General features: G+C 45.6%; 1 protein-coding gene across 3 annotated transcripts; it reads right to left on the bottom strand.

Annotated features, from left to right (window-relative positions):
• Positions 1-1,772: 1,772 nt before the first annotated feature.
• On the bottom strand, positions 1,773-19,143 carry C6H21orf58 (chromosome 6 C21orf58 homolog). Of its 3 annotated transcripts, XM_074872230.1 has the most exons (10): positions 19,101-19,143; positions 15,699-15,782; positions 12,776-12,841; positions 11,146-11,203; positions 9,173-9,240; positions 8,311-8,454; positions 7,728-7,842; positions 6,182-6,321; positions 4,272-4,444; positions 1,773-2,802 (listed from the first exon to the last, which is right to left on the bottom strand). In XM_074872230.1, the coding sequence occupies exons 3-10, from the start codon at positions 12,833-12,835 to the stop codon at positions 2,787-2,789; spliced, it is 774 nt and encodes a 257-aa protein (XP_074728331.1). In that variant the 5' UTR covers positions 12,836-12,841; positions 15,699-15,782; positions 19,101-19,143; the 3' UTR covers positions 1,773-2,786. The 3 variants fall into 3 exon arrangements, with proteins under 3 accessions (XP_074728331.1, XP_074728333.1, XP_074728330.1); XM_074872232.1 differs by lacking the exons at positions 15,699-15,782; positions 19,101-19,143 and having other exon boundaries at positions 1,773-3,050; positions 12,776-13,118; XM_074872229.1 differs by lacking the exons at positions 15,699-15,782; positions 19,101-19,143 and having other exon boundaries at positions 12,776-13,118.
• Positions 19,144-19,296: the final 153 nt, after the last annotated feature.

Below are 19,296 nucleotides of genomic sequence, written 5' to 3'. Positions count from 1 at the left end.
GGTGCTTCACTGGGTTGCAACTGCAGAGGCACGGTGGGATGATGGAGTCACTCCTGGAGCCTCGCAGGCACTCTCCTGAGGGTGGGATGTGAACCATGCTGCTGGCCCGGGGGCCTGAGCCCATCTGCCAGGACATCTTTCTCCCAGGGAAGTTGCAGGTGGCTCGAGCGTTTTGGGGTGTGATGCTGAGCAGAGGGTCCGTGCCTAACCCGCAGAAGCTTTCCAGGACTTGGATGAGGCTGTGAGGAGCCATCTGGGCATGTACCATTTCACAGGCCTGGCCTTGGGAGGAAGCGCTCTGCCCAACCAGCGCTGTACACAGTAAGCTTTTAAAAGGGAGGAGCCAATCACAGCTTACACACAATAATTAAACAGCAGGCAGTGAAAATGCATACATTAACATACACTAACTACCATTTATTGCTAGCCCTGCAATGCAAGCGCAAAACATCAGATTTGTCCCAAAGGAGGAAGACCAAACCCCTGCACAGCATCATCCTCCACTGCATGTCCTGGTTCCCGGTGCAGCAAGGGCCCGCTGCTGCTGAGGGGACGGGGAGCAAGTGCCACGCCACAGTCTCAACCTGCAGTCCATGCAAAGAGAGGACACACGGGCCAGGGTCAACAGGACCCACAAGCAGCCCCAGGCTCAAGCTTAAATGGGACTGGTGGCCTTGGTGAGGGCAGGGGTTGTTAAAGGCCGTTAGTGCCCGTGGGCCCTGGCACTGCGTCCGAATGAGTCACGGCTGAAGACTCTCTTGTTGGGTTTCTCTGATCTACACAGCAGTGACTTGACCCACACTATCTGGTTGACTCACACACACAGAGCAAAGAAAACAGAGCAGAGAGTGCAAAGAGCAAGGTAAGTTTTACACAGTAAATAAATTATTCATGAATTGTTTTCAGAGAACAGACAGCACACAATTAGCTTCCAGCAGTGACAGTTATTATTTGGAAATATCACCCACAGCATCATTTGCATACTTGTCCGATAGGCTTTACAGATTACTCCACCACCCTGGCTTATCAATTTGATAGCAGCACTTTAAGGTACACCAATTAATTCACGGACTCCTGCGGATAACACAGCATACAGCTGTGTAACTAAAGTCGGTCCTGTAACACTGCTTTCTTGCACAAGCAGCCTCAGCCACGGTCCGTGTACCTGCTCCAGGGGCAGGAGGCACGGACACGCAGGGGAGCACCCGACCCGTCGGTGAGCAGTGCTGTGTGGTACACTAAATGGGCCACAGACTGAAAGTTTTAAGATGATACACATCAGCTTCTTGCTGCCCAACCTATCTCCTTAGTTACTGACAAACCAGACTATATTTTGAGAACTTAGTTCTTGGCAAACCAGACTAAAATTTCCCTCTCGGGGGCTATCTATGCCCAGTGCAATATCTTTTCTTCTGGGTAACCATTCCAAACAAAATGTAAGTCCCTGGGTTATCTTCATCAGATTCACTCACAAACTGCACCAGGCAAAACCAACATAAAGATGTTCTCCACTTTAAAGACAGGAGAAAGTGGGAAGTCACTGAGAAAGTGCTACTAATTCATTGTTTATCTTTCTGTGTTAAACACAACCAGGCTCTGAGAGCATGAAAAAGTATTGCTTGATTAAAACTCTGAGCGAAGCTTCTGAGGAGTCCTAAATGAAAACAAAAAGAACAGGATAGCATGGGCTCAGTTTAAAGCCTGCCCTCTGAAAATTAGTGGGAAAAGTAAAGAAAGGAAAAAGTGTTGCTGAAGAAAAAGACATGCCAATATCCAAGGAAAAACCTCAGGACTTTATTATTTTTTTAAAAATCAAGTCTTAAACCCTGATTGTATGAGGGAAAGGTTGAGAAATAATGAAGCAAATATACACAATTCCAGGCTGCTTAAATCACCTTCCAATAGCTCTTTGACAAAAAAAACCTTGGGTAGCTGAGAGTCAGAGCCCTCCTGGGGCAGAAAACGTGGACTGTGGTTAGCTGGGGGTAGGCATTGCCCTTCAGCGTTCAGACCCAATGACTGCAGGAGCAGATTGCTTTCTGTTCTTCTCCTCTGAGAATTATTTATTCAAATAGTGCATAAAGGCAGCTTACACAGGTAGGGTTGAGTGCTGGTATTCAGGAAAATCCAATGCCTGGATTTTTCTCTGCTATACAGGTCACTCCTGCTCATCTTTAGTTCCCTGGATAGGTAATTACTTTAGGCCAAGTATATCTGTGAGGGAGTAAAACCAAAAACGCTGAGGGAGGAACACTTCAAGCTGATGAGGTTTGGCAACTAAACCCTCATTCAGGCATCCTGGGTTAGCTTGCATCCTCCCAAAGACAGCAGCATGCACCTTTCCAAAGGGCATTTCCTCAATTTGCACATGAAGGGGACTCTCAGACTTGGGGCTGGATCATATTCATTTGCAAGGGCTCAGATAACACTGGTGTTAAGATTATTTCATGCCCAGGGGCTGCTGTGGGCTGCCAGGCCTGCAAGACAGTCTGGGAGGAGTTTTCTTGATTCTTTGAAGAGACAGCAAAAAAAAGTGGTGATTACTTGTGGCTGGTCTGATCTTGGAAGATGAGAGGAAACAACTGAATTAGCAGAAACGGGTGAGGCTACAGGAGCATGGTACATTTGTTCTGAACATCTGCAGTCTTTCTCCCACTCGCTTCTTGTACTGAAAATGTGCAGTCTTACAGATATTAGACTGTCAATCAGACAGATTATTTAGGAACTGTTCAAATACAGGTTGACCTCAGCAATGCTATGATCCACTTGTAGAGGAGCACGTACTGTCAGTATGTGGGCCACCTGCAACAAGAAAAATGGCTTTGTTGTGTTTGGTAGCACAACATGTGTTTGGTAGCCAAAAGTGCATGCCTGCTGCAGCTGCAAAAGGACAGTGTAGATGTGTTGATCTCATGATTCATGGTGGAAGGTAACTGAAGAAGAAGACAGCTTAAAAGCCATGACAAGATCTTTGCTGATTTCTGCAAACTGCTAATTGCACCAATTCTGGAAGGAGCCAAGAGATCTTTACTGGTTCAGATTACAAACCCCTGTAAAAGTGAAAGGGTTAGAAATGTTTATCCTTTATAATCCCATTGTGTAAATAATCTGTTCAGGAATTCAAATTCCAAGCTGAAGAGGGCCATAGGGATACCCCTGCCAGCAAGCCACCCATGCCTGAGGATGCAGCTGCCTCCATCTTGTCCTTCTGTTCACCAAGGCTTTGAAAGAGCCATAGCACAGAAATAAAAGGTGTGTTCTCACTGAAGCAACAGTGAGTCCCCATGCCAAAGTCCCCAGTCATCCCACCACACTCTAGCAATGTGCACTTCTTCACCAGCCTTAGCATGTAGGAACTTTCTAGCACCACTGCTTCCATGCCTGCGTTCTTGCTATGCCCTCCTGACGTACTCGGCAAGACCACTCCTCTCTCTCGGCTCAGATCCTTGCCCAAGGCCCCTCCTGCCACTGGCATTCACATGAGCTGGCTAGTTTGAACACTAGTCCTGGCTGAGTTCTGCTCACACCTAGAAAACCGACCAGGACAAGTTCAGAGATAGCAGGGAAGGCCCAGGCAAGTGAGCCCCTGGAGAAGCCAGCTGCTGAGCTCTGTGAAGGGCTCAAGGGCTCTACAGACCTGGGGACAGCCTGGGGTCAAGTCCATCCATTTCTGCACTTGAAAGAACATCCCAGCTGCAAGCACAGGCTTATCGCAAAGGCTCAGCTTTAATTCTGAGTACTCCCCTCCTTTTGTACCATTTTTCTTAGCGAGTGGTGGTGGGTTTTTTTCCAGGAATTTCTGATTAGCAAATGTCTCAGCAGTGTCTCAAGAATATAAATCCTACTGGGAACCTCAGGCTGAATGTCAAACATGTGCAGCCCTTATTTATCGGGTGTCTGCTGGGTTCACAGGGAGACCCAAAACCCAGGGTAACAGCTGCTGCAGAGCAGAGCCATGTAGCATTGCTGGGTGGCTCTGTTGTGGCAGGGACACAGCTTGGTATCATCTGTAGACCTTGTCTGAATCTCATTTATTCCACGGTAAGCAAGCGTTAATTACTCAAATTATAAGATTGAGTGTATCAAATCATCACTTAACCCACCTCAATCCCATTGCTGTGTTAAAGACAATATGGCCTTAGTGAAGAGCCCAGACAGAACTGGCCTTAGTGAAGAACCACAAAGGCATGGGATCATCTGGTCTACTGTGCTACCCAACCCATGCAGGAAGGAAGGGCTAAAGTTGACGCCATGGCTACCTGTTTACTTACAGAGGCTGGACAGGGAGCGTGCTGCCGGTCCAGTGATGCACTGTGGATGTGGCCGGGAAGCCCCCATGGGGCACTGGGAGTACCCCTGCGGGAGGGTAGTGGTGGTGGTGGTGCACTGCAGATGGCCTGGGCCTGTTTGCTTTCAGAGCCAGGGGAGCAGCAAACTGCAGGTCCTTGTTGGAGAGAGACAAAGGGTGATTTGTGAAACCTGTGCCCCCACAGGAAGGGTCCCTGGCTGAGGGGTTGCGTTCCCACGTGGCCACTGCTTGGTAAAGGAAGTCCTTCAGCATGCATCTGGAAATGGGTTTTGCAGGCTCCAACATAGAAGGTCCAGCAAATACTTGGTGATTTCAGATTTCACCTGATATTCAGAGGCACTCAGACCCCACTCCCACCCAGTTTATTCCACCAGTCTATGCCAGGGAAACACGGGGTGACAGGATGGCCTGGGGAGGAAGGTGGGGACAGGGGCAACACATGCTCTTCCTCCTGGAAGGGGTCCTCCACAGAAGGCTGCAGATGAGTCTGCTGGCTCTCCCAGCACCACCGTCTGCCCCAGACATCTCCCCCCCAGCAAGGGGGAAGGAGTATTGAAAACCAGAAACTGCAAAGTTTAAGGAAAATAGAAAAGGACTTTCATCTGAGGCAGCGCTCGGTACAGCTCTGACACGAGGAAGCGTTGGCACTGCCTGCCATTTCCACAGCAAGTCTGCCCTGGGACCATGGCTGACGGAGCCAGTGAGCCCCTCTGCACTGCGGGTGGCCTCCTGGGACGTCAGCACCCCGAAACACGAGAGCTAGCAGCTGCTGCTGGGGGCTTCTGTTCAGGGAAGACATTTGGTCCCAACAGGTGCAAAAACCCGTCTGCTCCACCCAGGCCATGGGATGGGTGATGGAGGAGGATGGCGTTTCCTACCGCTCCTCTAGACCCGGGGCTCGGGGCCTTTTAAGCTGTCTGTTGCTTCTGCAAATAGCACGTAGGAAAGGTGCGAGTGAGCTGGGCAAGGACTGCAGAAGTGTGGGCGTTACTTTCTCAGCACTAGACAACCTTAACATCTGAGAAAAAGAAAACAAATCTTTCTTACAGCACTGGCAAAAGACATAACCCGAAAATGGAAGGGTAGGAAAAGTACCAGGGGAGTTTTTGCAACACTGGGACATCCCCTCCTCCCTAGAGATCAAATGTCCTTGCTTCTTAGGTAATAAGTAAGCTACAGAGTAGAGATTAGAAATGCATTTTTCCAAAGCACTTAGGGATGTTAAGGAGCTATATCACTTTGTTAAAAATAGCTTAGGAATTGGGTATCTAAGGATACATTCAAAATGACTTACCTCTTATCAGGCACTGGACACGTTTTGGAAAAAGCCCTATAGGGATCTACACACCAAAATATCTTTAAGATCTGTCCTTTCAGAGCTCAGTAGCCATTGATTTTCAGTGAGACAGGAACTAGAGCAGTGGGCCTCCAAGTACAGTCGCAAAATTTGTTCTTCTAGCACATTTGAAACTGCCCAGTCAAATTTTACCAATTACAGGATTTGTAACACAAATATTGCCCTGCTGTTTGCAGCAAGTGGACCTGCAGCAGCAGGTGCCCCCTGTAGATGTCTTCCATGCATAGTCTGTTAGTGGTTCAACTGTACAGGCCAGATAATTTTCAGAGCTAGACTGAATCTAGTTTGCACTTGTGGAGGAGACAATTCTTCCATTGGGTCCTGTCACAGTGCTCATAATGGTAAAGAGGCAGGCTGTGCTCTGCTCAGTAACACTTCCCTGGTGCAGTGAGTTTGAAGATGCTGTTAAACATCCCCGACTTTCTGTATGTTTTGTCCAAGCCCTGCACCCTACCCAGGAGATCAACCATTGCCTCGTGCGAGCAAGGGTGCCCTTCCCACTCCAGTGTCATTACCTGCTGTGCATGCTGAAGCAGGGGAGAGCTGCCTCCAGCAGGCTGTGTGAACGCCATCGGTGGCAAAGCCTTCAGCATCATGTTCTGCATGATGATCTGGTGCATCTGAGCATTCTGCATCAGCATCATCTCTACCATATCTGGGAAGAGGTCACCCCAAGGAAGAAAGTAAGAGTCTTATCAGCAACTGACAAGCAGCAGAGGCATCTCAGCAAGAAGTGTCCTTCAGCACACAGCCCGGTCACTGCAACCAAGACAAAGCAGCTGAAAGGGACACATGAAGAATATTAGCATTATTTGCCCAGGCAGTGCAAAATTAATGTCTATGAATAAGAATATTCATACCAGGTTTCCTGTTTTTCCTCTCTTCTGCAAGAAAGCTGCTGTTGAGCATCTTCTGTCTGTTAGTTTCCCTACAAGCCCACCCCTCTGGCTGTGCTGGAGAAGGGCTGAGCACTAGAGCTCTCTTGCTTCCTCCAGCATGGACCTGCTCCTTACAGTGCTCTCCATTGCTTTGGCTCAAGATCATTGCTTTCCATGTGAGAGGTTTCCTAAACTTTACATGATATTGCAGTGCCACCTTGAGAGTCTACTGCATGTGCATCAAATCTGCTTACCAAGATCTCTGGGTCCTAATCACAAAGGACCTGTGCAGTGGAGCTAATTTGGTTGGGGGAGGGAGGAAGGAAGGAGGGAGAGGGGAAAAAAAAGAAGAAAAAAAATATCAAGGCAACTCTCCTTTTTTTTTTTTTTTTTTAACTGGTCATATCAAAAATAATTTACATGCATCAGCTTCAGAAAAGTCATGCATGAATTGGGACTAGTTTGTTTATGAAAATAAACCCTGATTCAAAAATTCAGGCACTTAGATGAAGAAGAATGAAGCTGAGAAATATTGCAATTTCATGACTGAGGATTTCTCTATGGGATGAAGAAAACTTTGGCTGAAGGTTGAGCCAGGGAAGTCATCCTAGGGATTTGTTCATGTATTATTTCACAATAGCATCCACCTATGTTTAGAAACAAATGCTTTTTATTGCCATTGCACTATATTTGGAACAGCACTTTCAGCTGTTCTGTCTTGTTTCCAAACTCAGGGCATAATAAAAGCCTGTATTGTTCTGAGGAGTTTGAACAGCAGGTTAACAGGGAACAAATGAATAAAACCAGATTTTAGAAGCCTGTTTGTTAATTTTGGAAACATCTGTGTGCATGAGTTTAACCTCATTAATATTATTCAGTGCCTTGGATTGAGCTGATTTGCTTTCCCAAGTTTCCCTGGCAGCTTAATCTGGCTTTGCTGAGTTTGTAGTCCCTTTTTCTTTAGTTATAGTAATAAGAATTTGTCTGAAAGCCTCTCAGAAACGGTATCTAGTCCACTTATGGAGTGCAATTCCCACAGCTCCAGCAGCATCCCAGTCGTGAAACAACACGTCACTAACTAGCTTGGATGCTGTCCCGTGCCCCCTTCTACTTGCCATGGCAGCCTGCCTGCCCTCTCCAGGCCTGGTGATAGGAGCTGGCTGCTAGATGGAGGGTACATTACCTTCTTTAATGCTTCCCGAGTGGGGGGCTGCAAAAGGCTGGGCAGGAGGGATCTGCGTGATCAGGGGGGGTGCCTGAGGTAACTGCTGGATGATGGTGGCAGGCTGAGGCGGCATCTGAAAAGAAAGGAAAATTGGAAAGTCAGGGTTGGTTTTGGCCAGCTCCCTCCTCTTTGAGAGGGCAGAGCAGTGGGTATCATCTGCCTGGACTTCAGTGAGTCTTTGGACATGGTCTCCCATGAGATCCTCGTGGAGAAGCTGTTGAAGTTGTGGGCTGTATGAGCAGACAGTGATGTGCATTGGAAACTGGCTGAATGGCTGGGTCAGAGCGTGGGCACTTCTCCCATTCCTCTTGCTACCATGTTCCTATGGTAAACCATTCACACTGTTAATTTTGTGCCTTATTTGTAAGATGATTTCCCTTAGATTTTGCATAGGGCAGTAAGTCCCATACCACAGCAAGAGGCATATTGTCCCTTTCAGTGGGATGAGTGTTTCCATACAGCCCCCAAGTCCCTCCACCTGTGGTTATTGTCTCAGACTGGCACAGCACTAGCCGTGTTTCCAAGGGGAGAGGATCCTTACCGTCTGCTGGATAATCCTTGGTGGCTCTGCTCGGGGAGCTGGAAAAGGTATCTGGTAGACATGAGGGAGGCCAGCTCTGTGGTTAAGACACTGTCCTTCAGCTGGTGCACGCGGCTGTGAAAGCTCTTCCAGAAGGTGCTGCTCCTGTAAAATCAAGTATCTTCTTAAAGAAACCCTAGTGACAGGAAGGCAGACAGTATTGTTATGCTCTCTGGAATAAATGGGATTAGCCCCTGGGAGCCCACAGCAGGGCGCAGCCTCACTCACCAAAACACCGCTGCAGAAACGCCCAGCACTGCCACGTCTGACAGGCAGACCACAAGTGGCCGTGGCACGAAGGGAAGCACTCAACCAGTGCTCACACAAGTATAAAGAAAGTTTTTCTTCCCACATATCTCAAAGCCACACAGTTTTCAGTGCAAGCAAAAAAGGAATGTAAAATAAAGTGAAGAACAAACTGCCAAAAGTTTGGGAAAATGTTTCATTAATGGTTGGGACCCTCCATAAACTAGGAATAAATAACAGTTACTATTGTCCCTGTTTTGGGGGCATTAAAAGACCCTTATTTGCTTTTTGGCAGTACTCCAGAGAGTTTATAATACAGCAGTTCAGGACAAACAGAATCAACCCACCAACTAACTGAAGTGGGTGCAAGCTTCATTAGCTGTAGTGAGGGTGGACATTGCTCTCTGGCCCCTCTCCCTCATTAGCTGGCCCAGCCTCTATACTCTGGACCAGCAGAAGACTGAATACTGCCCAGCCTAAGAACTAAAGGACAAGAAAAAACCGAATCCACAAAGGCAGCAGATGTGCAGATAACCTGACCCTTTCTGTTGCTTCTGTCCACAGAGAGGGCTCTTACCCTAAGCTCCTTCAGGAGATCTTTCCTTCTCCTTAGGGCACTTTGGAGCATATCCTCACGTCTGTTCCCTGAAGGAAGAAAAGCCCCTTATCTTCTCAAAGGATCACAAAGGCAGAGCTATTATAGCACCTACATTATGAGATTAATGCTGGAAAATGTGTTATAAGATAGCTTGACTTCTTCCACAAAAGGCTTTAGGCTACTTTTCTTGTCAAATCCACGAATGGATAATGACTTTGTGCCACACGCAGACACAGCTGTTCAGCAGCTCTACAAAGGCAATGCACCTTCTCTGAAAATAAACTTTTCAGATTGCTCTGAAAGTCCCCTTTTAACCTCCTGGCTTAGAAACTCATTTCAGCCTGAAATTTTCTACCTATACTCTGTACGTGCAGAGGATGATTGTGCAAATAGTAAAGAAAGTTTTTGTGACGTATCAAAACAAACCCAGTTTTGAAAGTCAACTTTTCTGTTTCCTTTTTGTTCTGAATCAACTTCCTTTTCAGTTCTTCCCACATACAGCTGATTTTGAACCCGCTTGAAATGAAAATAAGAAAGAACGCTTTCAGATACTTTGGAGGCATGTCTGACATGTGCTCTGAAAAGCATAACTTTGTATTTTGAAACTGTAAGTTGTTAAACGGGTTTTTAATTTTTGGCTACAGCATTGAGTTTCCAACTATTTGTGCATCAGCTCAATGGATATGAGCCCAGAGTACAATCCAGAAATATTACTGATCTTCTACTGGTAGTCTTTAATCCATAGATAATATAGTTATAAACAGTGCATGTGCCATGCAAAGAAATTAATGCATTGCACATAGCATGCGTAGCTTCCATGGGAGTATTGTTGAAGGGAACACGCTACTTCTATGTGAAATATCACAGCAGTCTTTGAAAGGGTTTGATAAAGACACAAGTTATTGTCAACTCCCTTATTTATCAACTTTTAGCTGGTTCACTAGCTTTTATAGCAAACTGTCTAAACTTTGGAAGTTTCATAAGCATGCTGGAATTCCTGACCTTTCTGCCCAAACCAAAGTCAGGATGTAATCGCACATGCGTGGTTTCCTGGTAAAATGGTTCCCCAGCTCTTATCAACACAGTCCTCAAGACCAACTCTTTCAGTATAACGATTTGTTTCATAAGCTGAGTCACATTTTCTTACACTGGAAACCATGTTCTGGTCTGCACAAGGCTGCACTGGTCAGCTTCAAAGGTGCAAAGCAGCATTGGTAGTGGAGTATTTCTCCTGCCTGGATCCCTCAGAGACATGCAGCCATCCTAACGACTCCTTTTCAGGATCACCAGAGCCAAGCATCCAGCTGGACTGCAACAGGGGCTCACTCCTAGCTATAGGAGCTAGGACAAATCGGATCACCAGTAGTTTGTTGCAGCTGAACCAGCATCTGCAGCTGAGAGGCTGCAGAGAACAGCTGGGCAGGAGGTCATTCTTATGTTAGTGCTCAGCTGGCAGATCATTTCCCTTTATAAAAAAAAAAGTTGAAGAAATTCAAAAAGATAAAATTTAGATAGTTCAAAAGATAAAATTTAGATAGCTGTGCAGTATAGCAAGCCCGTTCTCCTTGCATCAAGGCTGCTAAGATTCACCAACTTGGTTAGGACTGAGACTAGTATACAGACTGACATTACTGCACAAGCTTCACTGGACCTTGCGTTCTTGCTACTCCCAGGGCTGCATATAGATTTAGATCTGCAGGCTGAGCTAGGGCAGCACTGACTCAAGTTCAGTCTCCCTCCTGCTCTCCAGACAATGTCCCTGTCACAGAAGCCAAGACAGAGCAAGTCCTGACTACCCAAATGCCCAACTACTGAGCACACAGAGGCCCCTTCCAGCTTTTAGGGAGGAGATGTGATCATCTGGTGTGACCTGCTGAGGAACTCATGCCTGAGAACATCACTAAGCCCTTTGTATATCATGTCCATAATTAGAACAAATGCTTCTCTTTTACTTGCAGTTGGGAGAAGTGACTCCATCTTCTCTAAGTTCTCCTGTTCATTTTGTAGTCTCTGTTGGTAGAACCACAACAAGAACTGGTTATGAGTCAGGCAGCAAAGATCACAACAATTTCCAACAATTACAGGCATAGGTTTGGGATGGAGGAAATGAAGCAGAAGTGTAGACAAGCAGTGCTTCTTAGCTGCTGAAACACAGCTAGTGAGGGATACAAGAAGTATTCATAGAAGTATGAAATGTCTCACTACAAATCTATGGTAACAAAACAGTCATGCTTCCAACTGGTCAGGCTATCCCAGACCTGGAAATTGATAGCATGGTGAATCAGGAGTCTTGTATACCATTTATTTTGTAGGGCAAAAAGCTGGATCATATGAAGAACTTGATGCTGTACAGTTCTGGGTATTTGGTGCACTAATAGGCCTAAATGGCCCTGACTACCCCCACCTGAGGCTACCATCCACACCTGCTGCTCATGTGTCCAGGATCCCCTTTAATCTTAGCTCTAGGTCTTCAGTTTATAACTGATACTGGATGAGTACTAGTCTGCAGTTCAACCACAGCTGTGCCTGTGACTGGCCATGGATCCATTTAACCCCGATACCCAACCTGCAGACACTTCTCAGGTTGGCCTTGGACCTGCTCCATCACCATAAGTTTGCCTGATAGATCTGGACTTTTGGTTGAACCTGGACACCTTCTCTGGCTCTGCTCTGCTTGCGTTGCTTGGGGGCTGGACAGCCAGGCCCCTGCCCTTCTGGCTGTGTTATTGTGCTCAACTCCTTCCTCCTTAGGGAGCACTTGCCCCTTGATGCTCCCTGATACTCAGAAATTAGAGACCTTTCGCTCATGCACAGGCTTCTTTCTTGGTTCTGTATGTCTTCACACTGGTGAAAGCTTTGCCCTCAAATGGCTGCTGCATCTAAGAACAAAAGTCCACTGTAGAGAAAGGTTAGATGCCACCTCCAGTGTTCCTGTTCCCAGGCAAATTGTTTGTCCTTACAGAAAACTCTTTAAGTGGCTTCTAGAGGACACTGAAGCAGAAGATCCACACTAAATGGATGTCAGGTGTGCTGAGGGTGGAGCAACAGGGCTGAGTCAAGAACCTTGGGTGCATTAGTGTGTGGAGTCAAAGCAAAGAGCTACTGGGATTCTGTGCAGCACCTTGTGTGCTTCCAGTGAAGGACTGCCCATGTTTCACTAGGCAACATATCTTATGTAAAAGTAAACAAAAAAGAAGACATGAAATTGCCTTAAAACAATCCGAGGTCCTATTTACCCCAAATTTACTCCTAAACCTTTCCCGTCACAACTCAAACAGGTTTTGAGATAACTCGTGACATCTCCCATAAGACATCCCATAAGTTCAAAGTCACTTTAACTCTATTTTTCTTTTCTGTAGGTCCATGTAAACTTGTTCAATGTTATTTAAGGAAGTGATAGTGACTGTAGCACCACTGCACATTGGTCTGTCTCTGCCTGCATGAAGAAAGAGGTTCTCAATTGACTGCAGATTCTCTTTGTACCTCAGTAGAAATATAATTATTTAAAATACAATGTTAATGCCTAAACATGCAAGAGCAAAAAGCAGAACAAAGGTGACCACTGCAGAATTACTCCCTTACCTTTTCTAGGAGTTTGAGTTTCAGTTGTGTCAGGTGATCCACCACTAAAGGATCTGTCATTATAGCCTTGGAAGAGTGGGCAGGCAAAAATAGGTTAAAAAGCTAAACAAAGACAGATAGGTTTTCAGTGGCCATTTTTTCCCCTCCACAATCTTCATAGAAGAATAATTTCATTAAGGAAAAAAAAAAAAAAAGATTGCGAGGAATTGAGGCATGAAGATAAAAGCTTCATTTCTCTCCCAAGTAAAAATGAGTATCGATGTTCACCACGATGTCACAGACACAGCTTTTCCTGCCATTTCTCTCAACGCATTTTCATGCTGCAGGCTGTGATAGTCACAGAAGGGTGACTCAGGGTGAATATTAATCTGTTCGTAATGGTTGCTAGCCCTCCCCTGGCAGCGACACTAAGCCTGGCCCTCTGTATTGTTAGTGCCTTCTAAATAGCTCAGAGTTTTGTTCCTGGAACCTGGTTGCTAAGTTTGTAGTGTCAAGCCACAATATAAACAATTTAATCTCCAGGTGTAGAAGGTCCAGTTCCTTTTGTAAAACAAATGCCCAGCATATTAGAGGACAAGAACAAAATAAATAAAAGCCAAAGGTTCTTTAACACAAGCCCAATGCTAGGGGTCCGATTACGATTTTGCTGATTGCAATATTTATCCCACTGTAAGGGGCTCATACACTTTTGACATAGCCCTTCATATGAGTTTTCATCACTAGATAGTAACTAAAAACTCAAAAAGTTAAAGAGCATAGCTGGAACTCATCTGTGGATGAGTAAAAGAGTAAAGAGGCTATGGTATAACATCCTTTTGCTTCCCATCTCCCAAGCAACATGTAGGGTGTCTCCCCCTTCCAGCAAAGCCCTACCAGCATAAAAAACAAGACAACATTCATCAGTGACATCCATAAAATCAGCACCAAGGCATGAGAAAGAAGCCAGGTAGTAGCTACTCATTCTCAGTATCATATTTTAAGCCTGATTCTGCTCCTCAGAGAGCAAAGTTACAACCCCTTCCTTATTTGAAGGCCCTAGCAAAGCCACAGCTGAGCCACTGCTAGCAGCTGGAGCAACTGATGCTTGTAGGGAGCTGTGTGGGAACAGCATGGATCACCTTCTCCAGCTGTGACCCACACAGCATGTGGGCGCAATCTGTCCTTAAAAATACACAGGCTGGTAGTCGCTGGAGAGGTTATAGAAACTGAGACGTGGGGATCCCAAAAATAGCTGTGCCGCGTCAGAGCTGGGGCTCAGCTTTCTTTGGCAGGGCTCATTTGTGAATGCTGCGAGTGACATGGTGGGACAGAAAACCTTCTCACCTGCCAGCAGTTTTCCTGAGAAGCAGCTCTGTGTACATTTTTGTACTTTAAAGCCCCAATAGCTTTTTCTCCCGTTATCTCTAATATCTTTGATCCCTTCATCCTTTGGGCAGCTGCAATAACCTTTGACAAGGAGTTTCCCAGTTATCTTAAACTTAAACATAAGCCTAGTTATGCAAGTAAACTGTGTAAGCATAGTTTACTTAAGTATTAGGCAAAAAAATGATTACATTTAGCCTGGTTTGAATGTAGATTCCTGAAAATTTTATTGGAAATCTCATTTGTTGTGTGAAATTTATATGACTGTTCTCTATGCACTTTTTCCATCCCATTCACAACTTAGAATCATTTAGGTATCACATTCCTATTTGGGTGTCTCCCTTTCTAAGCAAGAGAATCTATTTAATTGCCCTCAAATAGCAGATTTTCCTTACTCATGGATCTCATAACTCAGCTGGGAAGGTGTAATGAAAGAACCCACCTCTACTGGCCACTCTCAGAAGGTGCTGCATCAGCTGCACCTTTGATCACACCATGGCTGTACGTCTGCTTGTACAGTCTCATGTTCATCCTAGTTGCTTATCTCTGCACCTTCCTAGTTCATAAACCCTTCCGTGATGGGGTGACTGGGGTTGTGGGCAGTATTTGGGCAGGGATGTATCAAAGCAAGCTGTGTTGGCATCTCCAGACAACTGCAACAGCCACAAGCCTGCTATTAGTCATTAGTGATGCTGCAGTAGACTTCCTGACTGCTGATGAATATTGAGCTGATGTTTTACCATCAACTGGTTTAATACAGTGCCCCCTAGACGTTAAATTTCTAGAGCCTTCATTGCAATAGGAATAGAGGGTTACAAGAAAGGTTGACAAAAAGAACCACGTATAAGTATTCCATTAAAAATACAGTGGCAGTGTTAAGGAACTGAGTTGACTGTAGAGGAAAGGAAGAGAGAGAAACTTCTGCTTGATGTGACAGGTACCCCAGAGAAAATCCAACACTAGGTAAAAAATGCTTTCCAGCAAATCTGCTAAGGGATCTTTCTTTTTCCACACTTATGGATGTCCCGGTCACAGTGGGATCCCTACTCTAGGCACACCTTACAACCTGCTAATTAATGACTTGCCAGAAATGTGCCAGCCAGACACGAAGGATGCTGCTGAAAGGGATCTATAGTTACATTGAATCACAAACTGGGGATCACACATGAACAGGGTGATGCAAAGAGCCAAACCAGACATACTTAATTCTGCAAAGGATTATCAGGAGTGTTATTTGCACCCCACAGGAGATAATTATTCTGCTCTATTTAGCAGCACTGAAGTCAGAGTTTGAATACTAATGCCTAATTTTAGACATCATGGTTTAAGAAAGTCCAGGAAAAAAAGATAAATACGGTACATTTACAGAATGTAAGTTTGTACACTGTAGGACTATTAGACCACTCCTCAGATACAAGAATGGATTAGATAACCTGGTAAGGTCCATACCAGTACTACATTTCTATGATGTCTTTTATTGATTTTGATACTTTATGCCTTTAATTTTAATTACTATGATTTCTAAAACACAATATAAAAAGAACCAAACAAACTGACACACCTGGAAATATCTGGAGACAATAAACTTTCACGCTTTGGTTCCCCAGGTAGGAGTCTTTATCATTTCAGCTTGTTTTAAAATTTACTAAAAGAGAGTTAAAAGAATAAAAAAAGAAACACACGCATACACAAATCACCAACAGAGAAGTACATACAATTTCCTTCCCATCAGTTGCGTACTTTTGCCAATTGTAATGTTGCAAATTAACAGTAGAGAGCTCTTGTTAGGCTGCTTGGTGGTTACAGGTATTGTAAAAAGTCCTATCTGCATTTGAAGCTAAACATATGAATAAAACATATTTTACAATTAAGAGTGATTTCATGCCACTTTCATATAACAACGTGCAATGTTGATTTTTACTGTTATTTCTGAAAACATTGATCCCTGTTTGAACCAAATTATACTTACGATTAAATCTTCTTCCTTATGATTAAGTACACTGTACTAATCATATACTATACTTATGATTATTGTCTTCCTACACGACAGTGGCAAACCACTAGTCTCTGCAAACACTGCTCATTTATTTGCAGATGTGTTGCAGCAGCACGCAGAGCTCTCAGTAAAGTTTTGTTACCAGCCTGATCTTGGTGCAGCATTATCAGCACTACTGCTAATTTAGTCGACCTATAAATGATCTCTACTGCTTTTATGGCTATGTCAGGTAGGATTGGCCCCAGTGGAAACAGCGGCGGTGGCTCTGCCACCCTGTCTGGTTGGCTTCAGCTCCCCCACTGCAAAGCTGCACGAATAGTGCAGAACCTGAGCCCAGCTGCCAGCGGGACGATTTGGGGGTGACCCAAATGGAGTTGCTGGTGCTGGCTGATGTGCTGCTGAGACAGGTCTCTCTTCAAATATTTCCACTTGAGTCAATTTAATTAGATTAGCACTAGAAATCCTGACGTTTTAACAAACAGACAGGAATATTAGAAAATATAATGCATGAGTTGGTTTGTTTTTTTTTTTTTTTTTAAATAAAGAATTTCCAATAAACCAAAATCCATTAAACCCAAACAAACATGACTTATTTATTTTACATTTTTAGCTGGAGCAAGAAGTCCAAGCAGCAATTTTTTAAGTGACATATCTAACAAAATTGCCATTATAAATACCATGATATTACCTCTTTTAAGAAACGTCTTTATCCTGAGCTTACCAGTTTCCTTTTGCTTCTCAGATTACACAAGCTTTTGCACTAAGAAATTTCATAATTCAGACTTTATCTCTTAGCATTTACTGGGGACAAACTCAGAATCCTGGCCATGGGGTCAGAGGACATGGCAGTACGACCAGGAAGACCAAATAAACAGAGAAAGACCTCAAAACAGCCAAGACCTGACAAAGCAGGTGACCAGAATTAGCATCAGGAGTCTGTCCTCACTGTCTAATGTTCCTGCATGGTTTGCTCACTGGAACTTCCACTCTTCCTTAGAAGAGACAAATTGGTTGTGAAGAAAAGGAAAGCCAAGGCACACTGTCCCCCAGCAACCTCTGCAGTAGTTTAAAACTTAACCTCTACCTCAGCTCTGGACACAGACAGGCTTTCTGATGCGTAGAGAAAGCCTCGCCAACCCTGCCTTGCTCCTGGTGTCCTCAGCTTTCTCTTTGGAGCATTGAGCAGGCATTGCTCCAGTCTTTTTGTTGTCTATCCTGAAATATTTACATAATGTGGGAGACCAGGACATGGGTACAGAATCCCAGAATCATCATCTAGGTTGGACAAGCCCTTGAAGCTCCTCCAGTCCAACCATGAACCTCACACTGACCGTTCCCAACTCCACCAGATCCCTCAGCGCTGGGTCAACCCGACTCTTCAACCCCTCCAGGGATGGGGACTCCCCCCCTGCCCTGGGCAGCCCATTCCAATGCCCAACAACCCCTTCTGCAAAGAAATACTTCCTAAGAGCCAGTCTGACCCTGCCCTGGCACAGCTTGAGGCCATTCCCTCTGGTCCTATCGCTTGTACAGAATCACAGAATCATCTAAAATGGTACAGAAGGGTTTACTCTGGGAACAGGATCATGTCCATGTTTCTTCCCAGATACTTTTTGGATGCTGGTTGACATAGTGTGTTGGGTTTGTGTGTGGTGGGGTTTTGGTAGCAGGGGAGGGTCTACAAGGGGGGGTTCCTGTGAGGAGCTGTTCGAAGCTCCCCCAGTTCCAAGTTGGACCTGCTGCTGGCCCAGGCCAAGCCAATTAGTGATGGTGCCTGCACCTCTGTGATAAGATACTTAAGAAGGGGAACCTGAGAGGAGTAGTTGTGAGGGAGACATCTCTGCAAACACCAAGGTCAGTGGAAGAAAAGGAAGAAGCAGGAGGGAGGTAGTGCAGGAGCAGAGACCCTTGCAGCCAGTGGTGAAAGGTCAGGCTGTGCCCCTGCACCCATGGAGGTCACTGGTGGAGCAGATGCCACCCTGCAGCCAGAGCAGGGGGCTGTGCCCGGAGAGGGCAGCCTGCACCGGAGCAGTCAGTTGCTGGGAGGGCTGCACCCCGCGGCAGGGACCCACACTGGAGCAGTCTGGGAAGAGCTGCAGCCCGTGGGCAGGACTCATGTCAGAGAAAGTTCGTGGAGAACTGCCTCCCATGGGAAGGACCCCATGCTGGAGTTGGGGAAGAGCATGAGGAGTCCTCCCCTGAGGAGAAAGGAGCAGCAGAAACAACAAGTGATGAACTGACAGCAACCCCCATCCCCTGCCCCTCTGCGGGGGAGGAGGGAGAGAAATCAGGAGCAAAGCTGAGCCCAGGAAGAAGGGTGGGGTGGGGGCAAGGTGTTTTTAAGATGTGGTTGCATTTCTCACTGTCCTACTCTGATTGGAAAATTAATGAAGGTTGTGTTCAAATTCAACTAATGTTCTTTTTCTTCCCCAAGTCAGAGTCTCTCTTTTACCCATGACCATAATTGAGTCATCCCTCCCTGTCCTTGTCTCGATTCTGAGCCCTTTGGTTTATTTTCTCTTCCCCATCCCTGAGGGGGAAGGAGTAAGCAAACAGCTTTACGGGGCTCGGTTGCCCTCTGGGCTTAAACCCAACAGTAGGCATGGGAAACACTGACAGCATAGACACAGTCCTCAGGAGCAGCTGGGTCCTGCTCACGGCCTGGACCATGCAATGTCTGAATTTAGGGCAAAAGCCCATACAGAGGAGTCCAACTTAAGGACCAAATGCATGGAAAGGCCCAGGGATAGAAAAGGGGTTGTTAGATCATGACAACGTTTGCATTTCTGTGTTTCTTAGGCAGAAAAAGCCAGTGTATTATTGCAAGAGGTTACCTCTGAACTGGGGCAAGTAGCAAATTTGATTAAAGCATGTTTTCCAGTATGATTTCATGGCTTCAAGAGACAAGCTGCCAAGTCTCGTAGCTGACTGTAAGTTTAATTATTTTCAATATTAAGAAAAGAGCACCTTATTTCTTCCTTGTTATCTGACAATTATTTCCAGATGTTAGCTCTCACTGCACCCACACTTCCTAGATGAAGGGATTCCGCAGGTAACTCCTCACAGCCCGCTTGCTGCAATGGAAACAGGGCGCTGCGACGCTGTAAAACCAGGACCCAATGTACACGCAGACGACGGACTAGGCGTGCTGCAAAGGGTAGTA

Source organism: Strix uralensis, chromosome 6 (genome assembly GCF_047716275.1).
Source record: "Strix uralensis isolate ZFMK-TIS-50842 chromosome 6, bStrUra1, whole genome shotgun sequence".
Lineage (NCBI taxonomy): Eukaryota > Metazoa > Chordata > Aves > Strigiformes > Strigidae > Strix > Strix uralensis.
The sequence above is the reverse complement of the archived record's forward strand: the minus strand, read 5'-3'. Positions and strand labels throughout refer to the sequence as shown.